Genomic DNA, 15,175 nt, shown 5'->3' with positions numbered 1-15,175 from the left:
AGATTTACTGGTTTGTGTGCATAGAGTTGTTTGTAGTAATCTGTGATGGTAGTTTGTATTTCTGTGGAATTGATGATGTCCCGTTTATTGTTTTTTATTGCATCTATTTGATTCTTCTCTCTTTTCTTTTTTACTAGTCGGGCTAGCTGTCTGTCTATTTTGTTGATCTTTTCAAAAAACCAGCTCCTGGATCTATTGATTTTTTGAAGGGTTTTTGGTGTCTCTGTCTCCTTCAGTTCTGCTCTGATCTTAGTTATTTGTTGTATTCTGCTAGCTTTTGAGGTTTTTTTATCTTGCTTCTCTAACTCTTTCAATTTTGATAATAAGGTGTTGATTTTAGACCTTTCCTTGCTCCTCATGTGGGCATTTATTGCTATGAATTTCCCTCTAGACACTGCTTTAAATGTGCCCCAGAGATTCTGGTATGTTGCGACATCATTCTCGTTGGTTTTGAAGAACAACTTTATTTCTGCCTTCATTGTTTATCCAGTCTTCGTTGTTTATCCTTTTACATTCAGGAGCCAGTTGTTCATTTTCCATGAAGTTGTACAGTTCTGAATTAGTTTCTTAATCCTGAGTTCTAATTTGATTGCACTGTGGTCTGAGAGACTGTTCTGATTTCTGTTCTTTTGCGTTTGCTGAGGAGTGATTTACTTCCAATTATGTGGTCCATTTTAGAGTAAGTACGATGTGGTGCTGAGAAGAATGTATATTCTGTGGATTTGGGGTTAAGAGCTCTGTAAATGTCTATTAAGTTCGCTTGGTCCAGATCTGCGTTCAAGTCCTGGATATCCTTGTTGATTTTCTGTCTTGTTGATCTGTCTAATATTGACAGTGGAGTGTTAAAGTCTCGGTCATTAAGGGCTTGCTTTATGTATCTGGGTGCTTCTGTATTAGATGCATATATATGTAGAATAGTTAGCTCTTGTTGTTGTATTGATCCTTTTACCATTATGTAATGCCCTTGTTTCTTTTGATTTTTGTTGGTTAAAAGTCCGTTTTATCAAAGACTAGGATTGCCACCTCTGCTTTTTTTTGCTCTCCATTTGCTTGGTAAATATTCTTCCATCCCTTTATTTTGAGTCTATGTGTGTCTTTGCACGAGATGGGTCTCCTGAATACAGAACATCGAAGGTTCTTGGCTTTTTATCCAATTTACCAGTCTGTGTCTTTTGATTAAGGCATTTAGTCCGTTTACATTTGATGTTAATGTTGTTATGTGTGAATTTGATATATTACTGGTTGTTTTGTCCTTTGGTTAGCGTAATTTCTTCATTGTGTAATTGGTCTTTACCATTTGGTTATTTTTTTGCAGTGGCTGGTACTGGTTTTTCATTTGTGTTTAGTGCTTCCTTCAGGAGCTCTTGTAGGGTAGGTCTGTTAGTGATAAAATCTCTCAGGAATTGCTTGTTCATAAAGCATTTCATTTCTCCATCACTTATGAAGCTTAGTTTGGCTGGATATGAAATTCTGGGTTGAAAGTTCTTTCCTTTAAGGATGTTGAATATTGGCCACCACTCTCTTCTGGCTTGTAGGGTTTCTGCTGAGAGATCTGCTGTGAGTCTGATGTGCTTCCCTTTGTGGATGACCTGACCTCTCTCTGGCTGCCCTTAATACTTTTTCCTTCCTTTCAACCCTAGTGAACCTGATGATTATGTGCCTTGGGGTTGCTCTTCTAGAGGAGTATCGTGGTAGTGTTCTCTGTATTTCCTGTATTTGAATGTTGGCCTGCCTTCTTAGGTTTGGGAAGTTCTCCTGGATAATATCCTGAAGAGTGTTTTCCAGCTTGGATTCATTCTCCCCGTCATCTTCCAGTACACCAATCAGGCATAGATTAGGTCTTTTCATGTACAGCTAGTGCTCGACTTACGACCACGATTGGTTCTGACAGACTGGTCGTAACATGATTTAGTCGTAAGTTGAGTAAGCTATATGCACGCGGAGATGGTAGTGCTGCTGGAAGCTGGTCCGCACTGTCATACGCCCAGCTGGGGCAACATTTGCGCTGCCAGACGTGGAGCAGTCGTGGCTAGCAATTGTGGTCGTAAAGTCGAATGGTCATAAGTTGCATAGGTCGTAGGTCGATCAATACCTGTAATCCCATATTTCTTGAAGGCTTTGTTCATTTATTGCCTTCTCATTTTATTTCATTGAGTTGATCTTCAATCTCTGATATCCTTTCTTCTGCTTGATTTATTCGGCTATTGAAACTTGTGTATGCTTCATGAAGTTCTTGTGCTGTGTTGTTCAGCTCCATCAAGTCGTTTATGTTCTTCTCTAAGCTGGTTATTCTAGTTATCATTTCGTCTAACCTTTTTTCAAGGTTTTTTCTCTTTGCATTGAGATAGAACATGTTCCTTTAACTCAGAGAAGTTTGTTATTACCCACCTTCTGAAGTCCGCTTCTGTCAATTTGTCAAATTCATTCTCTGTCCTGCTGTTCCTTTTCTGGTGAGGAGTTGTGATCTCGTGGTGCGGGAGAGATGTTCTGGTTTTAATGGTTTCATTCTTCTTGTGCTGGTTTCTTCCCATCTCTTGGATTTATATAGTTTTGATCTCAGGTATCTGCTTGGGAGGCGGCCTTTCCTTTGCCTGCCTGCAGAGGCACTGCTGGGCTGCCACAAATTCTGTGGAGCTGCTCCGTCTTTTATTTACTCAGGAAAATTAGGCCGGCTTTTGTCCATCTACAGATGAAGGGATGAAGAAACTGCAGTGTATTTGTGCAACTCAGTACTCTTCATCCATCACAAAATAATGGAATTTTCATTTGAAGCCATGCAGTGAACCTTGGAATGATGTTGAATGGTTACATATTCTCGGAGTACGCAGGGTGTGTGCCTGCACCTGCAGCATCTGCTGGGGCAGCAAAGAGGGAGGTGGCTGATGGACTTGGGGCCTCGCGCGACCATTCCTGGCCCAGCATGCTTTCCCAGGGTGGCGCCTTGCTGAGCCAGCCACCCGCCTGCCAAAGGTCCCTCGCAGCGGGCAGGAGAATCGATATCTGAAGTTTTATTTGCCATACCCTAATCAAAATGTATCAGCACTGACAAAAATCCTTAAGAGGGAAAAATCAGACTTAAGACTAAAATTTCTGAATTGTGATTATGAATTTAGTACTTTTATGTGGACATAAATGGTCATTCCTCAAAAGCCAAATAAAGCACAAGACAGAATATATAAAATTACAAATTAAGAATTTATTTATAAGTTTTCATCTTTTTAGAAATAAAAAGTTTAAAAAACAAAATGGTTGAAAAAATGGTTAAGTAATTTTGTTATATCCTAATTGCTTAGGTGTGTTCTGTAAATTCCAAATAAGTAAAATAATATAAAAATACATATTCAAATCTTTATAGAACAAAAAAGAAACATTAATCATTAAATACTTTTGGATTTTCTTTACTCCTCCCACAGATGAGTTCACAAATATAAAAACTGGTGTACAGTTATACTCTGACGTACAAATCAACAACAGTCAAGTAATTTAAGTTTCTTCTGTTGTGCAAAGTAGATTATTTTGTATTTACTTGGTATGGAAAGCAAGAGTACAGGCTCAATGAACAATAATCATTAAACGCAGCTTAAGAAAATGCTGTTGTAAAAATGTACAATAGTACATATAATTTTGGTAATTATGCACTTCTTTTAAAGTAAATACAGCTTTTAGATATTAATCTTTCAGAGGTTTTCTCTGAAGAGCTGTGAGGTGACTATGTAATTTCAGATTTGATGAATAGTAATTTGTCAGTAAACTTCTCAAAAAACCAAGCCAAGAGAGAATTGTTTTCTTTTTCCCTCCACATGGTCAGTTTCTTAAGGAAGGGCTGACGCAGTAAGAAGATGCATTTTCACAAACCTCTACTACACAAGTTGTGAACTGTCAACTAAAGACACCACCTCTGATGTGGATGGGTTCATTCAATCCATGTTCGACCAACTTTATATCTTCTAGATCATCTTTAATGATGCTAATCAAATGGCTAAGGCCTTCCTGTTGTTGTTTCAAATGCTAGAACAAATTAAGAAACAACATATTAATGCATTAATGTATTAAAACTGCAAGCTAGTCACAAGAAAAAGGATTCCACTTTGACTGTTTTACTAGGAACACAGTAAGTGCTCTAAATATAGAAGGCATGCATATTTAAACATTTGTAATACCTTTTGCTAACAGTGAAAGACAAACTTTAAAGAATGAAATCAAACAAATATATAATGAACAGTATCTTCCAACAAAAATGTTTTTTAGATAGCTATTCCTTTTATCAACTTTTGATTAAGGCATGATGATAAAACAGAACTCAAAGAACGTATTCAAATATAGATGACTAGCAAAATAATATTCTGAAAACTGAGAATATTCATGTTTTGAACTATGAAGTACATAGTGATGATAATGGTGATGATGACTATGGATGCTAACATTCTTAAGACTCTTCCTTATGGGTTAAAGTGCTGTTTTAATAGCTTCACTGGTATTCACTCACTTAACTCATTTAAAATCCTTCTGAGCACCCTTTGGGGTACGATTATTATTTCCACAGTTAAAGAAACTGAGACACAGGCAAATAACCTGTCCAGGGACATAAAGTAGATGGTAAGCCATGATTCAATCCCAAAACAATACACTGCTCATCCTTTATTCCCAGTTTTATTGCACATATCAACTCTATTTACTATATTTATTACAATATACTGGAATCTGTTAATTTATTGCAAATACTTAAAACAATGGAATATAATTGGTTGTGTGTGTAATGTCCAAGAACCTAGAAGCCAAACTAGTTTTTGGTTGCACAATACCAGCCATATTAATTCTAAAGCACATAATAAAATTGGATTTGTTGATGATATAACCTTTATCTAAAATCCTCAGGGTCATGCCAACAGGCATTAGCTAGCTAGAATATTCCACAAAGTTCATCATCTTAATATATTTTCTTTAGACACAACTGTTCATTTTCATTAAACCAATCTGCATTTATACTAATGAAAATAAGCCAAAGCAGTGTTTCTCAACTGTTTCACACAAGGTGAAAACCCTAGAAAAGTGGTTGGAGATTCTGGCCACCTCAACCTACCTCCATCCAGGTCACCTGAGGGCTTAAGGGCTAGATCAACATGTTCGAAACTTACATGCAGCAGATAGGTAGGGAAGGTATTATCTACAGCAGTTGCTTCTCAAACTTTAACGTGCATACAAATCATTCTATGATCTTGATAAAATGCAGATTGAGTACATCTGGAATAAGAACTGAAATTTTCCATTTCTAATGACCTCCCAGGTGCAGCTACTGCCTACACTTTAAGGAGCAAGGTCTAGGGAACTTTAGTGTCTCTACTACCTCTAAATTCATGTTTTTGGCAAGGAGAGAGATAATTCACTTTTTAAAAATTGTGGCAAAACAGGCATACCATAAATTTTGCCTTTGACTATTTTTAAGTATACAGGTTAGTGGCATTAAGTACATTTATGCTGTTGTGCAATAATCAACACTATTTTGTTTAGAACTTTGCATCTTCTCAAGTTGAAATTCTGTACCAATTAACAGTTAAGTTCCTTCCATGCCCTCCTACCCTCACACCCTGGCAACCACCTTTCTACTCTCTATTAATGGGATTACTAGGTACTTTTCATAAGTGAAATCATAAATACTTGCCCTTTTACGAGTGGCTTAATGAAGCATAACTTCAAGGTCAAACTGCATTGTGGCATGTGTCAGAATTTCCTTCTTTTTTTTTCAAGGCTGAATAATATTCCATTGTGTGTATATATACTACATTTTGTTTATTATTTGATTGACTCGGATTATCTCCACATTTTGGCTATTGTGAATAATGCTGCTATGAACACAGTTGTACAAATATCTATTTTGAGTCCCTGTTTCCAGTGTACTTGGGTATATATCCAGAAGCAGACCTGCTAGATCATATCGTAATTCCATCTTTAATTTTTTAATAAACACTACACTGTTTTCCATAGATGCTGAACCATTTTACGTTCCCCCAACAGTGCAAGAAAGTTCTAATTTCTCCACATTCTCACCAACACTTTATTAGGATGAGAGCCATCCTAATAGATGTGAAGTGGTGAGCTCACCCATTAAATAATGCACCTCATGCAACACTTACCTGCTTGATTTCTCTTAAAAGATCTGCATCTATGTAATACCTTTCTTCAGATCTGACTGCTCCAAAATGATTCTGCATCCTGATTTGAGACATCAGTTCATTTAGTCGGCCCTAAAAGTAAGACTGAGTCAAATTACAACTGCCGATGAAGACTTGTAAAAGAGAATGTTTTCTTTTGAAAGGATGGTTTCAAAACCATCTATTAAAAATTTGTTTCCCCCTCTGTACATTATATTTGAAACACCAATGCTAGCCAAAAGTACCATGACTGAGTTTAGAAAGGAAGTTCTGATTGGTGATAACAAACACAAGTTTACAAAATTCCTGCTTGAAGATTACATAACATTTTGTCCACAGATCCACCTGAAACAAATTTTAGCATTACAGTCTTAGAAGTGGTTACCTTGAACTGAGTAGGTGCATTTAGTTCACCCTGTATTGTATCTAGCTGAACTCGCAACTGCTCTTCATCAGCCTGAATGGCATAACCGCTCTTCCTTTGAATTTCCTGTTTGATTAGGACCTATACAAATAAAAACCAAATAGAATTATCTCTTTTTAGTTATGCAGGTAATATTACAATTAGTTGCTGAAAGGAATCAGCGGAAAATTAGGAGGGTTCAACAGCTCAAGATTTGAATCACGTTTCTGTCCATTTTAATTAGGTGAAAGTTATCAGATAAGTACGCTGATGTACACTTGATTGTTTGAGACAGGGTCTTGCTCTGTCTCCCAGGCTGAAGTGCAGTGGTGTAAACACAGCTCACTGGATCCTTGACCTCTGGGGCTCAAGAGGTCCTACCACCTCAGCCTCCTAAGTAGCTGAAACCACAGGTGTCCATGACTGCACCTGGTTAAATTTTTTAATTTTTTGTAAGGGTCTCACTATGTTGCCCAGGTTAATCTTGAACTCCTGGGTTTAATTAAGTGATCCTCCACCCTTGGCCTCCCAGAGTACTGGGATTACAGGTGTAAGCCACTGTGCCCAGCCAACAATTTTGAAACTATGGTACAGCTTAAAAGCAGTACAAAAAAATAGGCAACATAATACTAGTTTTAGACATTTATTCACAGCCTTTCTAAATAAAGTGTTCTTTAAGGTTGAGTCTATAATATTTAAGTCTAAAAATTATTTCTTGGATTTTGAGATTACAAAAGCAAAATGTATTCTTTAAGAAACAATACAATGTAAGAATATAAAAGACAAATTTCCTCTCATACCCCCAAGACAAAAAGTACTAACTGATGTTCATTCTCCTGTACCTTTCTCCTTGCTCCTACAGAGAGCGCACACATACACAGCTCCAAAATAAAACCATACTGTATATATCACTCTGTGACATGCTTCCTTTGTTGTTGTTTTGAGACAGTACCCCACTCTGTTGCCCAGGCTGGAGTGCCGTGGCATGATCATAGCTCAATGCAGCATTGATCTCCTGGCCTCAAGCAGTCCTCCCACCTCAGCCTCGAAAGTAGCTGGAATTACAGGTGTTCACCACCATGCCTGGCTACTTTTTCTTTCTTTTTAGTAGAGATGAGGTCTCCCAATGTTGCCTAGGCTGGTCTTGAACTCCTAAACTCAAATGATCCTTCTTCCTCAGCCTCTCAAAGTGCTGGAATTACAGGCATGGGCTACCATGCCAGGCTGCTTCTATTTCTTTTCAACTTAACAATACATCGGGAGAAAGGGTCTAATGCAGTGGCCTCTAAAGGCAGACTCGTGGTTTGCTGCTACTCTCCAAGCCCAGCTTACTCTGTTAAGAACAGTGCAAGTCCCTCCATACTCTCATCCATGTTCCTACAACTGTATCTTTTTCATGAACACACGCACACACTGACTCCTTTTTGCTTATCTAAATTTAAAAAAAATTGATTATATAATTAACAAAATTAAATTTTATTATAAACTAAAATTATAATTTTATTATCAAAATCTCATGAAATTCCTTAAGTATAGCTCTAATTTGTTATTTTTTTAATGGCTGCATGCTTTTTTAATGTATTAACCAATAATCATTACTGTCTTGATGGATATACATTTTCACTACAAACAATGCCATAAGAAACATTTTTGTAGGTTTGACTATAAACAATGCTATAAACATTTTGTAGCTTTGACACTACAATGCTATAATAAACATTTTTGTACATATATCTATTTAGCTGGTATAGATCTTTAAGAATAAGGCTGTTTTAAAGTATGTACATTTTCAGTTCTAAAGCTGCTAGATTGCTTTCCTAAAAGAGCCTAATGATTCAGATTCATAAGCCACACATCAGTATATCCTTTCCCCACATTCCTATCAACAACAGGTGGTGGTGTTTCTTTAAATTTTTCCCCACCTGATGAGTGTAAAGGGATCTCTTTTTTTTTTTTTTTCTTTACTCTGCAATTCCCAGATTTCTAGTAAATTAAAGGGAGCATCCTTTAATGATTAAGAACTATTTTGCATTTGCTTTTTCTGTGAACCACCTTTATACAGCTTTTGCCCAAATTTCAAATGGGTTTTATTGTCAAATTATAGGATCTCTCTGTATGAATATTAATGCCACAGGTAAAATCAATGCTATTTGCAAAATTTCCTTTTCCTAAACTATCACCTGATTGTTGACAAATGGCTTCTGGTATCTTTTGCTATACACAATTTTTTATGTGGCCAATTTTGGTTTATAGTTTCTAGCTTTCTGATCAAGTGTCTTTCAAATCCCAGATTGTACATACAGCTTAGAAGGTTTCTTAGAGTTAAATCTTTAGTCCACTTTATTTGTATATGATGCAATAGTCTAATTTTATTTTCTTCCTTATGGATAGTTATACTCCAGCATTATTTATTAAATAAACCCACTGAACTGAAATACTGCCTTTGTCATATATTATATTTTCAGCACACTTGCATCTACTTGTAAATTCTCAATTCTGTTCCATGTGTCTTTCTGTCCAATCCCATGCAAATGTTACATGGATTCCATTACAAGAGGTTTAAAATAGGTTCTGAAATCTGGTAAAGAAGTCCCCTTCACTATTTCTTTTTTGTTCCTGAACAAGCTAGTCTCGAACACTTACTCTTCTTTATAAACTTAAAGAAATTTTAATCAAAAATTTTTTAGAGATGAGTCTCACCATGTCACCCAGGTAACAGGTGCAGTGGCTATTCATGGGCACAATCGTAACTCACTACAGCCTCGAATTCCTGGGATGAAGTGATTCTTCTGCCTCAGCATTCTGAGTAGCTGTGATTATAGGTGCCATGTCATCACACCCAGCTTAATCAATTTTCAAAAAGCTGTAATTCATTTTTAATTTTGTAAAGTGGATATTAAGTATTCTAAGAATATAATTTGTAAATACCTATATTTTCCTCATAAATATATTCCTGAGTATTTTACAATTTTGTCACCATAGTGAATTGAACATTTTCCTATTTCCATATAGTATAAAGAAAATCTGATTTTCATAGTTTTATATCTAGCCAGCTTACTATGCTAATTCTATGGTTATTCCCTTGGGTTTTCCAGATATACAATCATATCAGCAAAAAGAGATCACTTAACCATTTTCCCAATGTTTATATTATTTCTTTGCTCGTTATATTTATGAAAACCTCCAAGATAGCAATGAATAATGATGATAATATTGGGTATCAGTGTCTAGTTTCTAAATGTGACTTTAGTGTTTTGCCTTTTTGAGTATTTGCTATTCATTCTTGGTTTCAGTCTCTATATTTTCCATTAATGTGTTGCTATATAATAAGTCATGTTGATAGATGTCCTGTTAATAAGACCAACCCTGCAATCCTGAAACAAACTTTACTTGGTCAAAGTATGTTTTTTAAGAAATTGATAAATAGCTGGATTCTCTTTGCTTATACTTTATTTAGAATTTGATTTTTTGGTCTGATTTGAGGTATACTCCACATACAATTCACCTGTGTTAGGTGTACAGTTCTATGATTTTGGTAAATACTGTTGTGTAACCACCACCATGATTAAGTTACAGAAGACTTCCATCACCCCATGCTCCTTGTAGTCACATTTCTCTCTTCATCTATAGCTCCTGGTAACTACTAATCTGTTATCTGTCCTTACTTTTCTTTTGTATAATGTTATATAAATAGAATCATGCCTTATATAGCCTTTAAGTCTGGCTTTTTTCACTTAGCATAATTTGCATGTCTTTAAAATAGCTGTTTGTAATTTCTTTTTTTATGAGGTGCTGCAAACAAACAGAAATGTAAAATGGTACAGCTGCTTTGGAAAACAGTTTGGTAGTTCCTCAAAAAGTTAAACATAGTGTCTCATATGACACAGCAATTTCACTCCTAGGTTTACACCCAAGAGAAACAGATGTCCACAAAAACACTTGAAAATAAATTTTAATAGCAATATTATTTATAATAGCCAAAAAGTAGAACCACCAAAATGTCCATCAATTGATGAGTAAAATGTGGTATAATCATATGATGAAATTATTCAGCAATAAGTGAATAATAATCATTTACTGGTACCTGAAGTACTATTACATACCACAACACAGATAAACTTTGAAAACATTATGCTAAGTATAAGAAGCCAGTCACAAAAGACCATATATCATATGATTCCATTTATATGAGGTTTCCAGAACAGGCAAATCTATAGAGGCAAAACTGGTTGTGTGGGGCCAACAGATTTGCAGTGAAACGGGGAAGTGACTGACAATGGGTATAGGATATTTTTTTTTTTTTTTGGGACGGAGTTTCGCTCTTGTTACCCAGGCTGGAGTGCAATGGCGCGATCTCGGCTCACCGCAACCTCCGCCTCCTGGGTTCAGGCAATTCTCCTGCCTCAGCCTCCTGAGTAGCTGGGATTACAGGCACGCGCCACCATGCCCAGCTAATTTTTTGTATTTTTAGTAGAGACGGGGTTTCACCGTGTTGACCAGGATGGTCTCGATCTCTTGACCTCGTGATCCACCCGCCTTGGCCTCCCAAAGTGCTGGGATTACAGGCTTGAGCCACCGCGACCGGCCTTTTTTTGTTTGTTTTTTGAGATGGAGTCTTGCTCTGTGGCCCAGGCTGGGGTGCAGTGGTGCAATCTCAGTTCACTGCAACCTCCGCCTCCTGGGTTCAAACAATTCTCCTGCCTCAGCCTCCCAAGTACCTGGGACTGCAGGCACACACCACCATGCCTGGCTAATCTTTTGTATTTTGAGTAGTGACGGCGTTTCACCGTGTTAGCCAGGCTGGTCTCGATCTACTGACCTCATGATCCACCTCCCTCAGCCTCCCAAAGTGCTGGGATTCCACGTGTGAGCCACCAGGTATGGGATTTCTTTGTAGGGTGATGAAAATGTTCTAAAATTGATTGTGGTAATAATAGTTATATAAATCTCTGAATACACTAAAAACTACTGAATTGTACCCTTTTCATGAGTGAATTGTATGGTAATGTAAATTATATCTCAAGCTGTGAAAAAAGAACAAATGAGGAAGCTATATACATTATTCCTTAATTGTCTGGAATAATTAAAATAACACTGGAATTAGCTCTTTAGTGGTTAGACAAAATTCGGCAATGAAACTATCTGTCCTTGAGGCCTTTTTCAGGTTTCATCTTTCATTTTTCCAGCTGCTTCTGTGGTATTTGTTTAGTTCTCTGTAATTTTGGTAATTTTTATTTTCATAGAAAAATCAAAACAAAACTTAGCCTCCGAGTTCCAATTTGTTACCCTAAAGTACATGCAGTATCATCATTTTTTTTTTCTTTTTTGTGAGACGGAGTCTAGCTCTGTTGCCCAGGCTGGAGTGCCATGGTGTGATCTCAGCTCACTGCAACCTTCACCTCTCAGGTTCAAGCAATTCTCGTGCCTCAGCCTCCCAAGTAGCTGGGACTACAGGCGCACACCACCACGCCTGGCTAATTTTTTGTATTTTAGTGGAGTGTTGTCAGGCTGGTCTCAAACTCCTGAGCTCAGGTAATCTACCCACCTCGGCCTCCCAAAGTGCTGGAATTACAGGCGTGAGACACAATGCCCAGCCCATACAGTATCTTCTTATTCTGTTTTGTATATCTATCATGATGTCTCTTTTCTGACTACTAATTTTGTATATTTTGCCCTGTTTTTCCCTTCTTCTGGCTGATGAGATGCTTAGTGATTTTAATGGTCTTTTCAAAGAACAGTTTTTCAATTTATTCTTTCCATTATTACTTTTTTTAGTCTTTCACTGATTTCACATTTATCTTTATTTCTTTTTAGTTTCTTTTGTCTTATCTTGATAATCCTTTTCTAATTTAACATGAATACCAAGTTCCTTTATTTTTCACATTTGATTTTTTAAAATCAGACTTGTTTATGGCTGTAAGTTTTCCTCTGAGTACAACTTTTACTGTTTCCCACTGGTTCTGGTATGTAATATTTCTGTTTTCATGATAATTTGTAATTTCAGTTTTTGTTATTATTCTTTTAATTCCTCCCGTTAATTTGGAAATTCTATTATTGTTTTTCACCCATTACAGTTACACTCCTTTTTCTAGCACTCAAAATCAAAAATGTTTCTTAACTATTTTATGAAACTTATGAGACATCAGTGATCTCACAGAAGCTTCCCTTGCACTAAGATGCTGCATTTCTTCAGTGCTTTCCCTCAAACTCTCACTAAAGTATGAACTTTAGGATATTTTTATTCTCCTCACTCAAACCTATGAGATCTGTTTTCCAATTTCAAAGTTTTACTGAAAAAGTTCGGTACGCCTAGTTTCACAATGTTATTGTTTCATTTTAGTCTGTTATTTTTTATTATAAAAATCTATGTTCACCACATTATTTCACACACATAGCCTTATAAACACTGGTGAAAACAATCCAAATTACTACCTGTAAAGTTCTATGGGAAAGATCCATGAGTTTCCTCTTGTATTGTGCAATTTTGGCTACAGATGTAGTTTGATTCTTTTGTAGCTCACTAATATCTTCAGATATGATCTGTTTAAAAAAAAATTGGGGGGGGGGAATCAAATATCACAACTATTTATCAGTTACACCTGTATGGAAATTCTAGTCTTGGAATAAGCCCGAGATTCATCCCTCAAAATATAAACTCTTTTCCTATAAATCTGTGCTTATATTTCTTCCCTTTTTACATACCTAGAATTTTTTTTAAAAGAATCATGCAAAGATATCTTTAGAGCTCTAGGAAATTTAGCAATGAGGCAATATATAGAAAACATAAGCCAGGCGTGGTGGCTCACTCCTGTAATCCCCGCACTTTGGGAGGCCAAAGCAGGCAGATTACTTGAGATCAGGAGTTTGAAACCAGCCTGGCCAACGTAGTGAAATCCCGTCTCTACTAAAAATACAAAGAATTAGCTAGGCATGGTGGCATGTGCCTGTAATCTCAGCTACTTGGGAACGCTGATGCAGGAGACTCGCTTGAACCCAGGGGACGGAACTTGAAATGAGCTGAGATTGTGCCACTGCCCTTCAGCCTGGGCGACAGAGACTCCATCTCAAAAAAAAAAAAAAAAAGGAAAAAACTAGGCTGGGCACAGTGGATCACTCCTGTAATCCTAGCACTTTGAGGGGCTAAGGTGAGAGGAATGCTTGAGACCAAGATTTTGAGACCAGTGTGGGCAACATAGCAAGACCCTGTCTCTATACAAAATAAAAAATTAGCCAGATATAGTGCTGCGTGCCTGTAGTCCCATCTCCTTAGGAGGCTACAATGGGAGGATTGCTTGAGCCCAGGAGTTTGCGGTTGCAGTGAGCCATGCCACTGCACTCCAGCCTGGTCAACAGAGAGAGAGAGAGAGAGAAAGAGAGAGCCCAAGACCGATCAAACTATTTCAGAAGGAAAAAAAGAAAACACATACTTCAGAAATAATTAAGGAATTTGAATATGGAATATAGCCAACAACCAGGCCTGAATGGAAAAAATAAGATGACATCTAGAGGGTGTCTTAATAGACAATTAGCCCTGTATATAACTACTGATAGAAAGTACAGTACATTTCAACATTAACTATTACAGAATACTTGGAGGGAGTAATCAGAGTGGAGAGGAAAAGGAATGATACTGATTATACAACAGGATACATTTTTATGCCTCTAGATCTTTGACTTGCTGTTTTACCTGGCTGAAATCCCACTATTCTGCCTTAGGAAGTCTTAACCTTACAGGCTAGGTTAAAATCTCGCTATTTCATTAAAGCATCCCAATCAGAATTAATCCCGTAATTGTCTCAACCATGATTAATCTTTCTATGCCACTGGTTTATATTAACATGTCATAAGAGAGAGGATAAGAAGGTGTACAAGACATATTTTAGAACATCCACCTGTGCACATCACCTCTTAAATAAACTTTCCAATGACAGGCCATGCCGAAAGGACAAAATTAGGTCGCCATGTTATATATTACATAACCTCGGCAATCTCCCCAGCCCAAGTTTGAAAAATCAGCAGGGTTTTTAGATGTAAGAATAATTATGACATTATTTTCTATAAGTAATAACCAAAATAATTAGACATGTTACCAGTCACAGTATTTATTAACAAATACTAAAACCATCTAGGAACTGATCCAAGAAAGAATGCACAAGATTTTAAAAGGGGATATTTAAAAATTATTTCAAAGGACATAAAAGACCACAATGATTAAAGAGACACACCATATTCATGGATGAAATGATTTATTAAGATTCAATTCCCACAAATTAGTCTTTGCATTTAATGCAATTCCAACCATAATTCTAGCATTCTAGACAAATTGATTCTGAAGTTTTTAGGGTATAAGAACAGACCAACTAGCCACTGAAACATGAGAGGGTCTGGAAATAGATCACATATATGTGAAAACTTAGCGTAATTAAAATTCTTTGATAAATCACTGAGGAATATCAAATTTTTTATGAGCAATATTAAAAATAGGGACCCACTATTTAGAGAAAAATAAATCCAGGTTCATACCACATACTTTATATAAAGGTAAACTCCATGATGACAACAAAAAGGCTCAAATGTGAAAGGTTAAACTCTAAAAATTTTTTTAATGCGGGAGACTCTCAGA

General features: G+C 36.6%; 1 protein-coding gene across 3 annotated transcripts in view; it reads right to left on the bottom strand.

The window, feature by feature from the left end:
* Positions 1–3,179: 3,179 nt before the first annotated feature.
* The window catches only part of NUP54 (nucleoporin 54), a 31,189-nt gene continuing 19,193 nt past the window's right edge, over positions 3,180–15,175 (bottom strand). For all 3 annotated transcript variants that reach the window (XM_017514789.2, XM_017514790.2, XM_037733546.1), the window contains 4 exons: positions 12,985–13,092; positions 6,535–6,654; positions 6,132–6,242; positions 3,180–4,008 (listed from right to left, as the gene is read on the bottom strand). In XM_017514789.2, the coding sequence (XP_017370278.1) occupies positions 3,880–4,008; positions 6,132–6,242; positions 6,535–6,654; positions 12,985–13,092 (468 nt within the window). In that variant the 3' untranslated portion in view covers positions 3,180–3,879. The remainder of the gene's footprint in view (positions 4,009–6,131; positions 6,243–6,534; positions 6,655–12,984; positions 13,093–15,175) is intronic.

Source organism: Cebus imitator, unplaced genomic scaffold (assembly GCF_001604975.1).
Source record: "Cebus imitator isolate Cc_AM_T3 unplaced genomic scaffold, Cebus_imitator-1.0 Scaffold537, whole genome shotgun sequence".
NCBI classification, from domain to species: domain Eukaryota; kingdom Metazoa; phylum Chordata; class Mammalia; order Primates; family Cebidae; genus Cebus; species Cebus imitator.
This window is presented reverse-complemented; position numbering and strand designations above follow the sequence as displayed.